Source organism: Pezoporus occidentalis, unplaced genomic scaffold (genome assembly GCF_034315485.1).
Source record: "Pezoporus occidentalis ecotype Australia unplaced genomic scaffold, CSIRO_AGI_Poc_V1 ctg97, whole genome shotgun sequence".
NCBI lineage: Eukaryota > Metazoa > Chordata > Aves > Psittaciformes > Psittacidae > Pezoporus > Pezoporus occidentalis.
In genome coordinates this window covers 1,649,639-1,666,664 of record NW_026916336.1, presented here as the reverse complement: position 1 = coordinate 1,666,664, position 17,026 = coordinate 1,649,639, and the positions used below count along the sequence as shown (strand labels likewise).

The 17,026-nt window shown below is 45.0% G+C and overlaps 1 protein-coding gene across 6 annotated transcripts in view; it reads left to right on the top strand.

Annotated features, from left to right (window-relative positions):
* The window catches only part of MAP3K13 (mitogen-activated protein kinase kinase kinase 13), a 79,769-nt gene extending 63,833 nt beyond the window's left edge, over positions 1 to 15,936 (top strand). For 5 of the 6 annotated variants that reach the window (XM_062606510.1, XM_062606507.1, XM_062606508.1 and 2 more), the window contains 10 exons: positions 104 to 262; positions 2,281 to 2,389; positions 3,348 to 3,457; positions 4,653 to 4,769; positions 5,295 to 5,432; positions 6,385 to 7,129; positions 8,521 to 8,591; positions 11,068 to 11,365; positions 12,036 to 12,133; positions 12,222 to 15,936. In XM_062606510.1, the coding sequence (XP_062462494.1) occupies positions 104 to 262; positions 2,281 to 2,389; positions 3,348 to 3,457; positions 4,653 to 4,769; positions 5,295 to 5,432; positions 6,385 to 7,129; positions 8,521 to 8,591; positions 11,068 to 11,365; positions 12,036 to 12,133; positions 12,222 to 12,258 (1,882 nt within the window). In that variant the 3' untranslated portion in view covers positions 12,259 to 15,936. Of the gene's footprint in view, positions 1 to 103; positions 263 to 2,280; positions 2,390 to 3,347; positions 3,458 to 4,652; positions 4,770 to 5,294; positions 5,433 to 6,384; positions 7,130 to 8,520; positions 8,592 to 11,067; positions 11,366 to 12,035 lie in introns of all 6 variants that reach the window. The other variant, XM_062606513.1, reaches the window with a different exon arrangement.
* Positions 15,937 to 17,026: the final 1,090 nt, after the last annotated feature.

Genomic DNA, 17,026 nt, shown 5'->3' with positions numbered 1-17,026 from the left:
TGCAATTTCAGATCAAACAGTGGAGTTTTTTTTTCAAGCTCCATGTGTTTCTGTTAAATTGAATTCACACAGAAGCTTTTATCCTGATTTATTTCTTCATCAGGTCGTTTGGGGTAGTTTTGTGGGAGCTGCTTACAGGAGAGATACCCTACAAGGATGTGGACTCTTCGGCCATCATTTGGGGTGTGGGCAGCAACAGCCTGCACCTTCCAGTCCCTTCTACCTGCCCAGATGGTTTCAAAATCCTCATGAAGCAGACTTGGTAAGAGCCTGAACCCCACACTGCACAGACCCAGGGCTGGCTCCCTGCTCTTGCGAGACTCCCAGTAAAACCAGTGAAACCAGAGTCAGGGTGTTGAGCCCAGAGCAGAGGGCTCTTGAATACTCTCACACTTGTCATGAGAGCAGTAAGTTTTAACGTTTTGATTCTGCATCCTTGTGGCAGCAGGCTTGGACTCCAGGAGGATGTTTGTTGCTTAGGGGAAGCAGGAAGCAACCTGTCTGGTTTGCTGGGCAGATGGGTGGGGGAGGGAGTGGGGGATGCTGTTGAGACAGGCTAGTGAGGGGGAAGGAATTCAACAGGAGGGAAATGGGGGAGTAGAACTTGATGGGAGCCCCAGCAGGGTGATGATTACTTCTGAGTTGGCTGACCAGTGTGAATCAGGATTTGGAGTCCAGAGAAGAGCTGATGGAGGGTCTGGAAGCACATGTCTTATAAGGAATGGCTGAGGGAACTGGGGGGTTTTAGGCTGGAGAAAAGGAAGGGAACTTATCTCTCTCTACAGCTACCTGAAAGGAGGACAGAGAGAGGAGGTGGCTGGTCTCTTCTCTGAAGTAACAAGTGATAGGACAAGAGGAAATGGCCTCAAGTTGCAGCGGGGGAGGTTTAGATTGTATATTGGGAAAAATTTCTTCACCAAAAGGGTGGTCAGACATTGGAACAGTCTGCCCAGGGCAGTGGTAGTCACAGTCCCTGGAAGTGTTCACAGACCGTGCAGATGAGGGCCTTAGTGACATGATTCAGTGGTGCTCTTGGCAGTCCTGGAATAAAGGTTAGACTCGATGATCTTAAAGTTCTTTTCCACCCTAGTTAATTCTATGATACAAGGTCAGGCAGCATAAAGGTCATCTTTAGTAGCCTTCACAGAGGTGGGTGCTTTGTTGTAGCAAAGTAGGTGATAAAAGGTAGCTCTGTGCAAAGAGAAAAGGAGATAGAAGGAGAGTAGGGGTAAAATTTCTATAGGCTGCCTCCAGGGTTAAAGGAAATGATTTTTTCACTCTGAAACCCCCTTGTAAGTGACTGGGTTTTAAACTGGACGAAGAGAAATTAAAGCTTTCTTTATGGAACTGGTATTTTACAGGGATAGATATGGAAAATTCTTTGTCCTTGTAATTGGATTTGACATGGAGTGTAAGGGGTCTTCAGCGTTTTCCCACTCCATGAATTTTACCAGCCATCCTTTTGATGGCACAAAGGGAAAAATAGGTGAGAGCTTTTATGGATCTTTTCAGGTGACTGCTTACCCCCCGACCCTGAGCTGCAGCAGGTCATGCTGTTGCAGGATCTGTGCTGAGACTGCTCTGCCTGGCTGTGCTTCTAGGCATGGCTGCAAAAGGCAGGCTCCCAACACCGAGTACATACACTTTTACCTCCACCTAGTGGGAGTAGGTAATCTGTAGAAGCTGTTTTTTTTTTGTCCTGGGCACCGAATCCATGCAACAAGTCCTGGTGGGTTTGGTCCTGAAGCTCAAGTGCTGGTGTTTTTTCTCAAAGATACAAATGCTTTTGTACTTGAATGTGATCTTAGATGTTTAGTGCATTACAATACTTGTAGGCTCAGGCATGTACTATGTGGCAACATAGAGACATTGGTGTTTATAAACACCCTGTTTAGTTGAATGTAAATTATCATCTCTACTAGATTGAGTATTACCATTCGAAAATTTGGAAATTACCATGATAGTGAATTTACACCTGTTTGGTCTTGACAAACAAGTTAGGAACAGTTTCAGTTTGTATCCTATCTTCTACTTTGTAAACACATTTTTCTATTTTAGATGATTTTCATCTCTGTGTGTCTTCAGAATAGATCATCACAAACCAAAGATGATTATAAAGCAACTCATATTCAGAAAAAGAGAAAGCTACAAAATCTCCTTTGCTCTAATCTGTCAGCCACACAATACAGAAAACATGGTCTAGTGAGAAAGCCTTTGGAGTGGTAAGAGAAGCTAGCAGTATTAACCTCACCTAATGCTTGGGTATTTGTTTTGCTTCAGGCAGAGCAAGCCCCGGAATCGTCCCTCTTTCCGGCAAACACTGATGCACCTGGATATTGCATCTGCTGATGTGCTGGCTACTCCTCAGGAAACCTATTTCAAATCGCAGGTAACTGTAGAATGGCTGTAGCCCATGAGTACAAGAGTTAGCTCCAAGGATCTGATTTCAGAGGCTGCACTGAATACAGCAGAAATCTGGATCCGTGATTTCAGTTTGACTCCTAGGGAGAAGCAAACTGATGAGTATTTGAAAATCTTTTCCCCAAACTTTCGCAAACTAAGACAGCTGCTGACGTGAGTCAGAAACTCAGCATTGTCTCATTCACTTCTCCCTCAGACTGCTGACTTTAGATGTTCTGCTCCCAGCTGTTCTCCCAGTACTGTTGTACAGGAGACCATGAGACTGCTGAGAGCGGAACCATTGCATTCATAGTGAAGATGAGCAGGCAGCCAGTGGAACAAAGAGCTGTTACAGGGCAGTGAAGGGATTCTGGGACTTCCAGAAAAGATTTGAAAGTATGTTCTCAAAGATTCCTCTGAGTCCTACCCAGTGTGCTATTGTCTACTTCCAAGGAGGGAATGAGAATGAAACCTTGCCTCCAGTAGAGAGGATCTATATGGTGTTAGGGTTTATGTGAGGAAGCAGGTGTATTTATTCAACCTGCAAGCACCAGGGCTTTAAGGGGAAAACAGAGCTGGTATCACCCTAATGACAGTCATTGTTATGAATACAGCTTTCCAAATCATAAGCCTTTATGTTTACTTTAAATGGCAAAAGGGACAAAATGTTGTGTTAAGATGAAAAGAGCTTTAGGAATTCTTAAAAATATATATTTTAAAAAATGCAGTTATATTTTAAACTAATTGGAGCACAAATGAAAACACCATTAGAAAAAGCTGAACATGCTGCAATGTTGTTACCCAAATAGTTGAATTACCAGAAACATGTTTTCAACCCAAACCTGTAATTTTCTGCAGACACAAAGAATGTTGCCCGAGAGTGTTTCTTTGGTGCAGCTAGGGTTCCCAATTCATTGTAAATACCTAAAAGTAAATTGCTTTCCTAGGCTGAATGGAGAGAAGAAGTGAAGAAACATTTTGAGAAAATTAAAAGTGAAGGAACTTGTATCCACCGGCTAGATGAAGAATTGATTCGTCGTCGAAGAGAAGAGCTGAGGTCTGTTGACAGACTTTTATGTTTACTGCTCACTTTTCCCACCCAGCCCTTCTCTTCTCCAGCTAAATGAGCCCAGCTCCCTCAGCTTCTCTTCACAGGGCATGTGCTCTAGCCCCCAAATGTTTTCATGCTCCTCTTTTACTGATGACCTCAAAACAGAATGCAGTATTCCTGATGGTATAAATTTGGGCAGCCTAAATTCCTTGTGAGTCCAGAAACTGAAGTTCCCATGGACGTGCCCTAGGCCTTGAGCGCTGCTTGGCAGATGGGAATCTAGTGAGAGAGAGAGAGAGAGAGAACAGAACAGTAGAAACTCTGCCTGCTTTTGGGCAGTCCGAGCAGTTTGCTCCAGGCAAGATGTGCAAAGGCCTGTGTGTTTACCACAGAATGTTTCTGCCTGAGTTTTGATGTGTGTGTTGACAGCACTCAAGCCTGTACATCCATCTCGGTGGAAAACACATCTTGCAGTTTGCTGTGAGCTGTCTCTGCCCTGGTACTTTCTTTGGATTAGTTATTTCCAGAGAAGTGAGCACACTCCAATTTACCAGCCTACTGAAATTCGTTTTGAACATTACACCAGCTTAACAATGAAAGCGGAATGTTTATTTAAGAAAGTGTTATCTTCTGTGATAACATTTGCAGTGTAGTTGTGACAGAGAAACATGAACCACTGAGTAGCAGTTCTATGTCAAACTTGAGAGTCTAAAGAAAACCTTGTTTAGCAGTTTTATGTAGTTGTTGATGAGTGTTCCCTAGCCCTAGGGAGCTTTTGATAGTCACATCTTTCAGCTGTGGGTCAAGATGTCTTCTGCAGCTATATAGTAGTTATAGGGTAATACTGCTTTTTGTGAAATACAAAGGGATGACTTCTTTCCCTGTTTCTTTAGAAGCTGATTTAGCCCCTTCTCTGTGCAAACAGGATGTTCAGGGCTTGGCCAAAGGACGCATGTGAGGCATTTCCAGCTTCTCTAGTGAGAAGTGTTGCCACTCTTTCAAGACTGAAATGCTTTCTAAGTCACACAATGATTCATTGCTGTATCAAGCTCTTAGTTATTGTTCACTGTTACCTCTATCTGAGGTTCAGTGCAATACAGCTGGAAAATTGAGCTTTTAAAAGTTTTTTTCCTAAAGCACCTATACTTATCCTCCTCTCTTGGTCTGTGAACTGTGGAATAACAACTTTTCTGTTTTTCAGACATGCACTAGATATCCGTGAACACTATGAGAGGAAACTGGAACGAGCCAATAACTTATACATGGAGCTCAGTGCTATTATGCTGCAGCTGGAGGTCCGTGAGAAGGAGCTCATAAAGTATGTATTTCTAGGCCTAATGGCATGCCATGCATGTGGCAGTATGCATACAGGATCAAAAAACGAGTGCTTTACATCTAAACTGCACAGTGGTACTTGTAGATTTAGTGCCCCCGACAAGCTCACAGGGTAAGTGAAGAGCTGACAAGCAGAGAGAGGCCCCTTAAGAGGAGATTACTGCAGACCACTTAGTGCACATATCTTTACCCAGTGTCCACTGACTGGGAGAAAGGCACCTTTCCCTTGTGATGCTGGCATCCTTTGGCCCCTTTGTAAAGAAAAAAGCAGTGTTGTTTCAGGACTGTGTGCTAGGGCCCTGTTCCAACTGCCTGATCTCTGCAGAGAGTATATAGAAAAGGATTGTACCCTTTCATGCTGCATGTTGTGTTGCACCCAGCCATAGCTGAGAAACAGGCACACAGTGTGCTCGCAGTGGAGCTGTGCTTCTGCCGTGCAGGAGCTGCACTTGGATAAAGAGAGAATTGATCTGTTTTATGGGGTTTGGTTTTCTTCCCTGTGTTTCAGGAGGGAACAAGCAGTAGAAAAGAAATACCCTGGGACTTATAAACGCCACCCAGTTAGACCAATAATCCACCCCAATACGGTGGAGAAGCTGATGAAGAGGAAAGGGGTCTCCCATAAACCAGGCAGCCAGACTAAACGGTAAGAGCAACCTAGCCCTGTGCCGGGAACCAGCAGTAGATCCCCTCTGAGATAAGCAGGCAGCTTACTTGCCTTTGAGTCTGATGACAACAAAGAACAGGCCAAAGGGATGTTCACTCTTGGGCGTGATCTGATCCTCAGAACCACATCTGTTTAATTATCTGAAGGTAGAAGGAATGAATTCTGTCGTCCCTTCTACCTGGGCAGCTTTCTGGAGCTGTTTGGCCCATATAATTTTTTTGCAGATGATGTTGCTTTGACAGGAGGTGTCTAATGTATTGTCTCAAATTTCTAAGCGGGGTAAGGAATTGTGGGAATAAACCAGTCCTCAGAGAGGATGGTTTCATTACTGAGGAATTAAACTGGGATGAGAGATTTGGGAATTCATGCTGTCTTCTTCAGCTGTGTCTCTTTTGCATGACTTTCAGTAAGTGATTTTTTTTTTTTTTTTTTTTTAATGGGAGCTTTCTATCTTATTCTTCTTTATTTTCTGGGATTTCCAGAAGTTAGAGAGTCCTGATTAACAGTAAATAATCACTCTGAAATAATAGCCACACATGCTTCTGAAATGAGCAGGCTGGTAACCATGAGCAGATTGGGATCCTACCATGCTGAGTGCATAGTAAAAGACGTGCCCTGCACCAAGGTCTTAGGAAGGAGCTATTTTGGGAACAGAACATCAAAATAAGAGTGGAAAAAGGAGAGTATGTGGCATATATTGGAAAAATCACCAAGAAAAAAGTGTAGAGCATAAGCTGAACAGAAAGGACATTGAGTGGAGAGAATTAAATAAACCTAAAATGCACAAGTCAAACAGCTGAATAAGAGGGTAGCCTGTAGATTTTAAAAAGTGGGGTGTGCTTATGGCTACAGCTGCCTCTTCATCTTGACTCCAAGCTGATGTCATGTCTGAGTGTGGTTTAATGAATAACTTCTGCTGACTGTCTCCCAGGCCAGATCTACTGAAGTCAGAGGGCATACCCAGCACAGAAGCAGCATCCAATGGCTCACCAGTCTCAGGAAGTCCCAAAATGTCCACGCTGAGTGGCAAAAGCCGCTACCGCAGTAAGCCACGTCACCGCCGAGGGAACAGCAAAGGCAGCTACAATGAATTTGCAGGGATCTTGAAAAACCAGCCAGTGCAAGACGATGCACCTCCTCCTCCACCTCATAATCCTTCTCATCACTCCAGCCTACCACAGCAACCTGGCCACAGCCATCCACATGGCCATCACTCACGGCTTCATGCCCACGGACAAGATATTGCCAATTGTGCAAACAACTTAAGGTACTTCGGCCCTGCAGCAGCGCTGCGGAGCCCTCTCAGTAACCATGCGCAAAGGCGGATGTCTGGTTCTAGCCCTGACCTCATCTCTGCTGCCATGGAAGCAGATTGCCGAAGGAACCTGGAGAGCAACGAAAGCAAAGCTGATCATTGGGAGTGTTGCAAAACAGATCCATATAATTCCTGTCTAGAGTGCAGGGAAGAGGACAGTGGTCAGGTGCAGATGTCATCTGTTGAAACAGGGATGAGCCATTCTCAATCACCAACATCCGTTTCCCTATATGAAAACGCTCAGTTCATTGAGAAGATGGATGAAGAGGGCTTTGACAGCTGTAAGTCAGCATCTGCCCTAGGTACTCCTCAGCACATGGCTTCCTCAGTGCTACCTTGCAAACCAAGACCCCTTCAGAAGGTAAGGACAAAACATAGTGATTTAGAAAATCCGAAGTTTGTTCCTCTTTTCCCTCTCCACCAAAAGGAGGTGTCTGGATATAGGATAGTAGCAAAGCCATGTTGCCCGTGCACATAGCAGTAGAGTTATATGTACAACTTCATCTTAAAGAAATAATGCCTATCTGAACTTCACTTTGTGATCTGGACATGCATTTAATGTCAGAAGTACTGTAGGCATATTGGAGCATACTGCTAATAATGAGGGCTGTCAAATGGGGTTTTGATAGGGCCTAGGTCTGTTACTTGCAATTCAGTGAGTTTTTGTTTGAGCTGAAACTTAGTCTACTGAATTTTTGTTGTTGCAACTGTCTCAAAATGTTTTCAAGCCTTTCTCAAAACAAAGGAGGGGGTAACTGCATTGTTTTGGAGATGTTAAATATCCTGTAACAGTTTCATTGAGAATCTGTAGCACTGCTGTGTCTTGGAACAGGAATTCAACGTTTGCCATCATCTTGGGGACATGCCTTTTGCTGCACCTGCCAGAAACTATCTCCTTGACTGAAAGTCATAGTTCTTGTGTGTTTGTGAAGGTTTTGCAGGAGTTCGAAAAGATGTTACAGCACAGTTGTACAGAAACAGTTCATTCTTCCTGCTTCCATCCACCAGGTGGTGAGAGAAGTAGGAACCAGTCTGAGTGAGTTCAAAGAGTAGGAAAACTGGGTCTGGGTGTAAAACTGAAGGAAAAGGAGGATGAGACCAAGAGTGTGGTTTGCGTCATGAATGAAGGGAGGAGGACCTCACATTACAATGGGATGGGATGAAATAAGAGACTGATTCTGAATGAAGGGTTGGCAGGTTGGGTAGGCTAGGACAAGGCTGCAAAAACTAAGAGCGCAGGAGGTGGATTTGGATGAGAAAAGGAGAATAAAGGGCTCTGATTGCTGAGGCAGAGAATGGAACAAAACTCAAGTTTTCCTAGATGGTGAAACACACCAGCAAAGGCTATGTCATCCCCCGTCCTGCTCCATGGTGGGCTCATGCAGAAGAGGGTTGACGTTGTAAAGCCGAGAGTGCTAGATAACCTCAGTAATTTATGTGGGTTTCAGAATGGTATTAACTACTTAATTTGCTTCTGTAAAAATCTGGAATGTTATGTACTCAATACCTGCTGAAGTACTCCAGTGTATTTCAAAGCCAGTCACTCCAAATTCAGAAATGGCAGCATGAAGACTGCTGGATTTCCTGGTGAGAAGATGCCTGAGCCAGTTTTCACTGATGTGCAGGTTATTTTCCTCTTGTTGCAGGCTGCTGACACTGTGACTTTGTCCTGGAGGACCAAAGGGCAACCATGTAGTTGCATGTTTGTTCTTTCACCAAAATGATACCATTCCTGTCCTTGTTTTCTGCCAGAGTGGTGATGACTCTTCAGAAGAGGAAGAGGGCGAAGTAGACAGTGAAGTGGAGTTCCCTCGTAGACAAAGGTAAAAGGTGAATTCACTCTAATCAGTCTCTGTTGGGACAAAATTCAGGAGGAGAACTGTTGTAGCACCAGGACTGAAACTGTAAGAGGCGCTGACAAAAGAATAGAACTGCGTTCAGTGTGTCCCGTCCACACTGTTTTTCCCCCATGTTCGCTCGCTGTTTTCAGCCTGTTCTGAGGTGGTATCTTCAGCACAGCCTTTCTTCTGCAGGCTTTTTATAGCACAGTTGGATCACACTTGATGACATTATTCAGCCTGTAATAATAAGCTGCTACATCTGTTTCACCAGATTCAGGCTTCCTGAATGTTGGGACCCTTTGTGGGCTCTCTCAAATGTTTATTAACTGTTGCTGCAGTGGAGCAGACTCCAGCACCTTTGTCGTTGAGTTCAAGTAGGATTGAAGAGCTAGGTGACAACAAGGGAGATCAAATTTGATGGTGTTGCTTGTAAAATAAGACTTGCAGGGGCATTCTTACTGAAGCCTATGTAATAGTGGGCTTTACAGTCCTGTGCTCAGGAAATAGATCATAGAATTGGTGCTGTGGCTTTATGAAAGCAGCTGCTTGAAGTGCAGAAGTGATACAGTGGGCAAACAGGTTAAAGGCTGTTAGGAAGAAAGCAGAGAAGAAAATAAAATTGTATCTGCTGTTGTGTACATTCACAGCACATCACGCAGCTTGACTCCTGAATGCCAACTGCATTGCCCCAGCTCAAAGACCATGGTAAAACTTGAAAAGGTACTGAGAATGTCTGACAAGAATGGTTAGAGGTGGTTTCCATAGAAAAAAAGAGATTACGTCCATGAAAAATACTTGTCTAGCAGGAGGGGAGATGGTACTGGAGGTGCATGAAATTGTAATTGATGTGGAAAAAATGGACAAACAACGATACGGTTTGTGTTAGAGACATTTCATGAAGCAAACGGGGGCTTAAAATGAAAAAAAGAAAGTGCTTTCATATGTGGAGCTCTTTGTCTAGGTATGCTGTGGAAATCAAAACATAAACAAGAATAAGTGCTAAATTTATGGAGTATAGATCCATTGGTGTCTATTGGCACTGCAGGTTTGATCTTCAGCTCAGAAGTTAGATTTGCTGAGTGATACAAACCAAGAAGATATGCCAGGAGAAAGCAGGCTCTGTCTGCATGCTCTGTTTTGTCATACTTTACCCAGATTATGTCTTCCTGCCTAGGGTCAAAGACAACACTGAACTAGAGGAGCTTGCTCACTCATACAGTCCTTGTGTGATAGTTGCCACTTCTGTGATTTACTAACTTGGAAGACAAATTGCCTTTCCTAAATTCAATGTGATGACCTGTTGTGGGTCTCCTGGCATGATCAGCCAACTGATAATTTGTGCTATTACTGTTCAATCCTGGTATGAAGCAATTTCCACATTCAGGTAACTGAGGACTTTCGAGTGCACATATCTAAATTCTAGCCTGGCTGTTGAGATCACTGTTTTTCCCAACTGAATTAGCTTGAAACCTAATACAGTTTAGGTTTGTATATTAAAGTACAGTCTTGCTTTAGGACAAAGGACTGTTAAAGAAGACTATGCTCCAGAGCAGATCAGCTAGTATGAACATGTAGCAGACAAGCCAGAATAGAAACATATGAATTTTAAAGATGCAGATATTGAACTACATCATTCAAACAGTGGTAGGTTTCCATAGCTTCAAGATAAGAAAGGCAGCCCCGCACTTTGCAGAGCTCTTGCTGCCAGCCTTGCAGATCAGTTATGATGCAGCTGCAGGAGTGTTCTTAGAGTGGGAAGAGACTCTCAGAGAGTTGATGTGAAGCCTTCTATCCCCTGGAAAGGGATAGAAGCTTGTTTGCTCAAAGATGTTTTTGGAAGCATCAAGTCCTCAGCCCAGTGTGGAGAAGCAACCAGGCAGTATTGCATGTGCTGTGCCTGAGTGATGTCTTCTAGGGAGAAGGGGATTGAGCAGCCCAGGCTGCCTGTTACAGCAGGGAAGCCCTGTTCATGTTGTGCTGAAGATGCCAGTTAAAAGTACAGGTGCAAAACTCTGCTCTGCATGTCATGCTTCAGAAAGGAGGACGAGAATTTTGGTGGGGAAACCTGTGTAGAATGTAGCAGCCACTCTGCATTCACTGCACTACTAATGCTGTGAGGGGTTAGATTGTGATATATGTTCCAAAAGAGGGCTGCTCTTGCTACATGTCAGAAACAGAGTTCCTGATATTTGAACTGTAAGGCTGTGCTGGCTCTCTAGCTCATTCTTACTCTGTTCAGTGAGAGCACGTGTGGAAACCTGCCCACTGAGAAGCTGTAACTGTTCTGGCTGGCAGTGTGCTCCTGGGGAAAAGCTCACCAAGGGCTGAACAGGCACCAGCAGTGGAGTCTGTCAAGACCAGGTATAACAGAATAGCCAAGCACAGCACCTGGGAAACTCTCTGCAGTCAGAGATACTGTGATACAAGCTGCATGCTGATCTACTTTCCTGGTTTGCAGACCTCACCGCTGCATCAGTAGCTGCCAGTCCTACTCAACCTTCAGCTCGGAGAACTTCTCTGTGTCAGATGGAGAGGAGGGGAACACAAGTGATCATTCAAACAGTCCGGATGAGGTGGCAGCCAAGCTGGAAGATGAGCTGGCTGAGAAGCTGGAGGACATGTTGTCCCAGACTCCAGAGATCCCCATTGAAATCTCTACCCAGTCTGATGGGCTTTCAGACAAAGAGTGTGCAGTGCGGAGAGTCAAGACTCAGATGTCTCTGGGCAAACTTTGTGCAGATGAACACAGCTGTGAGGTGAGTTGTAAGTTTAGTTCTCCCCTCTTCTTTCTGTTGAGTAAAAACCCCCATAAATGTTATGGAAATGAATCCAAAGGCCAGAAATTTGGGTGACTGTCTAAGAAATGCTGTGGTAGATGTACTATAGAAAAGCAACTGCTTAAATAGGTCTTTCTTATAACTGGCCAGATGAGTAGCTGGGGGAAAAAGTAGCACAAAGCAACCTGTACAAAATTTCCTGGTCAAGATGAGCATGATGCTGGGAGGCCATCAGGTTTGCAGTTGCATTAAGTGGAATAAAAATAGTACATAGATAATGAAATGGAATGGATATAAACTGTTTGCCTCAAGCTTACCCATTGGCAGTCTTGCTGGCGAAGCTAGAATGATTTTCATCCTTTTACTGTCTGCCAAGTATTTGGGAGGGGTAGGGCAGAGCCTGCTGTGCTATCTTCTCATAACTCCATGTGTCCTTGGTAATGCTCTGACCAGATACTTTTCTGCTGTACCCTTGTTGAGACAAGTGACCTTTGGCAGGGTGATTGTGCACTGTTGTTATCTCCTGTGTGCTGCTAATCTCTCTGCTGGTGGTGACCTTTGCCTGTCTGCTGTGACAGGTTGGGATGGTGTGGTTGATCTGCGGTGCAGGAATGTTGCTCAGGTCTCCACTTTTCCTTTTGCTTTGCAGAACCCAGCACAGTTTGGAGAATCAGACTGTGACTCTTCTGAAGGGGAGTGTTCTGATGCCACAGTCAGGACCAATAAGCCCTGCAGCTCTGCTACTTGGTAAAACAGATCTCCCCCAAAGCTTCCTGATACTGGCATTTTGATTTCCCTGAGATTCCACTTCATTCCCCTTCATCACACTTTACAGGAAGAGAAGATGCTTCTCCTTCCCACCCCAGGAGTGATTTGCAATAACCCGAATCTCTGGAAAATGTCCAAATGAAATTAATTCTCTTTGAGCATTTCAATCAAGAATGGCAGGGATGTATTTTATTGAATAATCTAGTTACTGTAACATGGATATTTATTTTTTTGACATTTTAACACTTTTTACTGTAAAGAGTGGATTGTATTTATAGACACACAGACTTGTTGCAAAAAAATTAAGTTCAGAAAGCAAGCACATTACAGAGAAACATCCTGGGAGTCCTGCCTGGACAGCTATGTGTACAGACGTGAGGGGCTTCTCTTGCTGCTTTCACAGGGGACCAGGCCTCATGGCCCTGAAGATTGGAGAACAGATCAAGAAAACTAAACCACTCAGTCTTACCAAATGAGGAAGCATAAAAAGACCTTAGTATAGGGTAACCTGTGAACAAAGCGTATTCAGTATAACCAGCTGGGTCATTTTTAATCAGAAGGTTGGACGTGTTCCTGGAGAATATTGGTACCGAGGTGCTAACTTCCAGGATCTTCTGAGTTGATACATCCCCAGGAATGTAATAGTGGGTTTTATTTTAAAGATTTTTAGTTTCTTTTTTTAATCAGCATTTTGTTGTGAGACCCTGCAAATGTATTCTAACCTCGTCCTCTCGAGAATTGGTATAAGAGCACTTCTTAACATCGTCCTTGCTTCACTCTGGCAATGTCGATCTCCAGTTGAGCAGGGAAACCTCTTTCAGATGCAGTGTGCCATTTCCCAGTTTACTTCCTTCTCTTACCTCCTGTCTGTTTCAGTCAGTCAAAATAATCAATCAAATCAGTGTTGGAAAAGCAAGAACTTGCAAACCGTGGAAAGCACATTCTGCAGAGCCTGAGCACTCTTCTGGGGAGGAAACTGGAGATGCCTGTGCTGGACTTGGAGAAGCAGTCTCTCACCTACAACAGCATCAATAACCAGCAGAGAGCTGTGCGTTGAGGGGGAAGACTGGGAATCACTGGCCTAGGTTAAGAGCATCAGCCCTGCTCTGTCTCCTTATTCACTGTACATTCTTGAAAGCATTAACAGCTGCCTGCCCTTCATGTCAGGCTTTGTGCAAAACGGGTTGCACAGGGAATCTCCATGGTAGCTGTGTCACAGCTGTGTCTCAGGTGTACCCTGAGGCCTCTGTTTCTCCTTTAAGCTGAAACTCTGCAGGTGAAAGTGAGAATAGTACTGCTATGTGACAGGCCGAGGCATTGGCAGATGAGAAAAATTTGTTTTCTGATAGAACTCATAGTGCCTTCCCTTCAAACACTACTCTTCTAAAACAATATTTAAAGAGAACAAAACGATAGAGCACGATTCCCCCCCTACCCCTTTAGCTGATGTTGCCCTGCAAGAGCTTTCACTCTGCCCTTCCTAGCGTGCTGGGTGCTGCTCTGCAGACTGGCACACCAGCCTGAGCTGAACGGCAGGAATGGACCATGGACAGGTACTTTTGTTGCTTTGTTTGTTTACATTTTATGTTAAAATACTGGTTTGAATTTAACTGTGGTAATTTATAGCCTCATGGCAAAGTGAAGGAAAATGTCTTACTTATACAGAGAGCAGTATTGTATGAGTTTAAATTATCCCATATTTTTAAATTTTTGTAGCTGGACTACACACAGATCTTAAGTTATGATGTTATTTTATTATTTATTATCATTTCTGTAGATCAGAAGGTTGGCTTCACTGCTAGCACAATTGTAATCTGTTTGTGTGATGTTACCTTCTCCCTGGTAGCTGGGGGGGAATGGGAGCAGAGCTGGTCTCAGCAGCTGTCAGTAGTGGCTGCCTCTCGTGGTTTCTAAGGATGCTGTTACACCGGGCCAGAGAACCTGTCAAGGCTGTTCTGAGAGGTGGATGCAGTCAGCCTCATGGTACTCCTCGTGGTTAATGCTGCAATGTGCTCATTTTGCTGGTAGAGTTGACAGCTCCTGATCTCATGGGGAATGGTGATCAGGGAGTGAGTGGCTTCTGAACTGGTCACAAAATGAACAAGATCCCTGGCAAGAGCACTCAAAAGGACAAGCAGAGAGGAGGGCAGTTGCTCTGGGCAGCAGGTACGAGATTGGGGTGGCCAGCAGTGGATCCACATGGTGGATTATCCGTGTCGGACCAAAGAGGTTGCTGGAGAGGGAGCAACCAGCTCATACCTGCGTGCAGCAGCAATACTCAGCTCTGGGTGGAAGCAGAATGCCATTGGGGAGTGAAGCTCTTTCCTGGCTTGTTTCTTGTTTCCTCACTCTTCTCATCCCTCATTTCTCCCCCAGATGTTCTCTGTTTATTGGCCAGCGGCAGGAGGAGGTGGAAGGCTTAGCTGTCATGGTGTGTGTGTGATTTTGGTGTGGAATAGGTGGTGCAGATGGTCACTCAGGAGGCTAGAGGCCGGGGTGCAGGAATTTAGCAATGGAGAACTGTGTGCACTTAACCTACGCACACAAAGAGAGAGACTGAACAATTGCATACAGAGGTTGAGAACTGCCATCAAATGTCCCCCACAGCAGAAGATGCCAGACCTTATGCCCCTGGAGACACTCTGCTGCTCAGATTTGACAGGCTTCTTGAGCTCCAGCAGGCAGGGCTATTCCCAGCCGGGGCAGCACTGGTGTCCTAGGGCAGCCTTACAGCCAAAGGAGAGCTGCCTCCAGCTCAGGCCTGTCAGAGTCTCTGTGCAGGGACTTGTCTGCAATGATTCAGTCCCTAACAAAGATCCCAGAGGGGTTTTGGTAGCTGTGGTCTCTGCTTAGCCCTCTTCCACCATATAATGAAATTCCTCTGGGCGTGCAGAGAAACTTTGATGTGTGGGATTTTGGGACCCTTCTGGGCCAGGTGGTCCCAGGTGTGTGCTGATTCCTCCCCATCCTTGCCTGGGGACACTGGCCCATTCTGCAGCCCGGAAAAGCAGAGCTGAACCCTTCAGGTTATCTGCTGCCACACTTAGCTCTAGTTTCTTTACATGCCCCAGTCATTGCGTTGTTGCAGTCCAGTGTCGCTCATCCCAACTGCTGCCTACTATGCAGTGTCCCTTTGGGACTGCCACTAGGGCATCCCCCCCTTGCCTAAACACATAACACTGTACCCATGGAGACGTAATCCCAGGCTCCCGCTGCGCACATCCCATGCCCTTGGCTGTGTGCAGGCAGGAGTGGCTGAGCATTCCCCTGCATTCTTGGCAGTTTTTCAGGGGGTTATATAGGCATTTTCCTTAATGAAACCTCCCTAGATCTGCACATAGACATGATCTCCATGTTGCTGTATGGGCACTTCTGCTGCGGTTCCTCACATGTTCTCCCCTAGCAGGGTATGGGGCTGAGAGGTGTAAGTCAGCCTGCTTTCTCCTCTCAGCAACACTGTATTTGCAGGGCAGAAGTAAACTGTAGGTTCCTTTTTCAGCATCCTGACTACCCTGATCCAGTTCTCACGGCTGCTGACAGCTCCTGAACACTAGCCTAGATTTTCTCTCAGAGCTGAATGTTGCGTTCCCCACTGTCGTGTTCTAAGTAACCATTTCATCTTGGCCCTGTCCAGTAGTGTTCATCTCCCTCCTCCCTGCTCTGTGGATTCCTGATACAAACTTGACTTTTTTTTTTTTTTGTATTGAACAGTGTACAGTGATGGAAACAAGAATGACTATCAAAGCAAACAATGCATGGAATAAAAAGCCAGTGTACTTCAATGCTTCTCAGGCTGGTTTGGTGATGTGGGAATGGTTTCTTGTGTACTTTGGGACAATGTCATGAAGCCTTTTAATAACTAATTGTTACGTATCTCTGAACACAGCTCAACTGGAACTACCAGGAGCTCCAAGTAGCAGGGAAGCCTTGGTTGGACACATGTAGCCTATCCGTGCACGAAAGCATTGGCTTTTGCTCTTGTCAAATGAGTGATTTTTTTGCAATGTGAACTGGGGACTGAATCTGCAGCCATGACTTTTCATCCTGGGAACCTTGCTGTCCCACTCAGTTTCAGCCCTACTGGTGGGGATGAAGCATTCACTGTCTCATCTTCCTGAGTGCTCCCATCTGCCCTCTTCCATGCCAGAAAGTTTACTTTATCCTCTGAGTGGAGGGCAGACTCATGAAGAGTAGAGCAAGGAGGTGCAAATACCAAAACCCCAGAAGCAGAGTATCTAATAAGATAATATGACCTTCAGCAATGGAACAAAGACTTAACCTGCTTATTTGGAAACCTTCTAGTTACACATGAACAAATGTGTAGGTTTTAAAGGTACTGCCAGCTGGGCACATCAAGTTCTTTATTTCTTCCCCCCACCCTTAGACTTTGTGGGGAGTAGCAGCCACTGACAGAAGCAATCTCCTGAGTTCTGACATATGAATGGTACATACCAGCAGCTCACAGCTGGTCCCAAATCCTGAATGATTTTGCTGCAGGGTGCACTTAACATCTGAATGATAGAGGAAAAGTCTTTTACAACTGTGCAAGCTCTCCTACAGAAGGTGCAGAAACATGATTACTTTCTTCTCAACTTGGTCCTTGTACTACTGTACCTAACAGCACAGAAGTGCATGATTTTTCATTTCAGGCCAAAAATGCTGAACAAATATGGGTTTGGAGAGGACAGGGGGAGGAGGGAGCAGGGCCTGCCTAGAGCTGGGAAATGCTGCTGCAAACTAGCTGCTGTTGCAGCTTGACACAGCCCTATGTGCTGTGGCCTCCCAAGCGCCAAGGGATGAGGCTGGGCAGAAACCCAGCTGTCTGCTGCCACATCAGTCACACCAGTGAGACAAGCTGGGCTTATGGAGCTG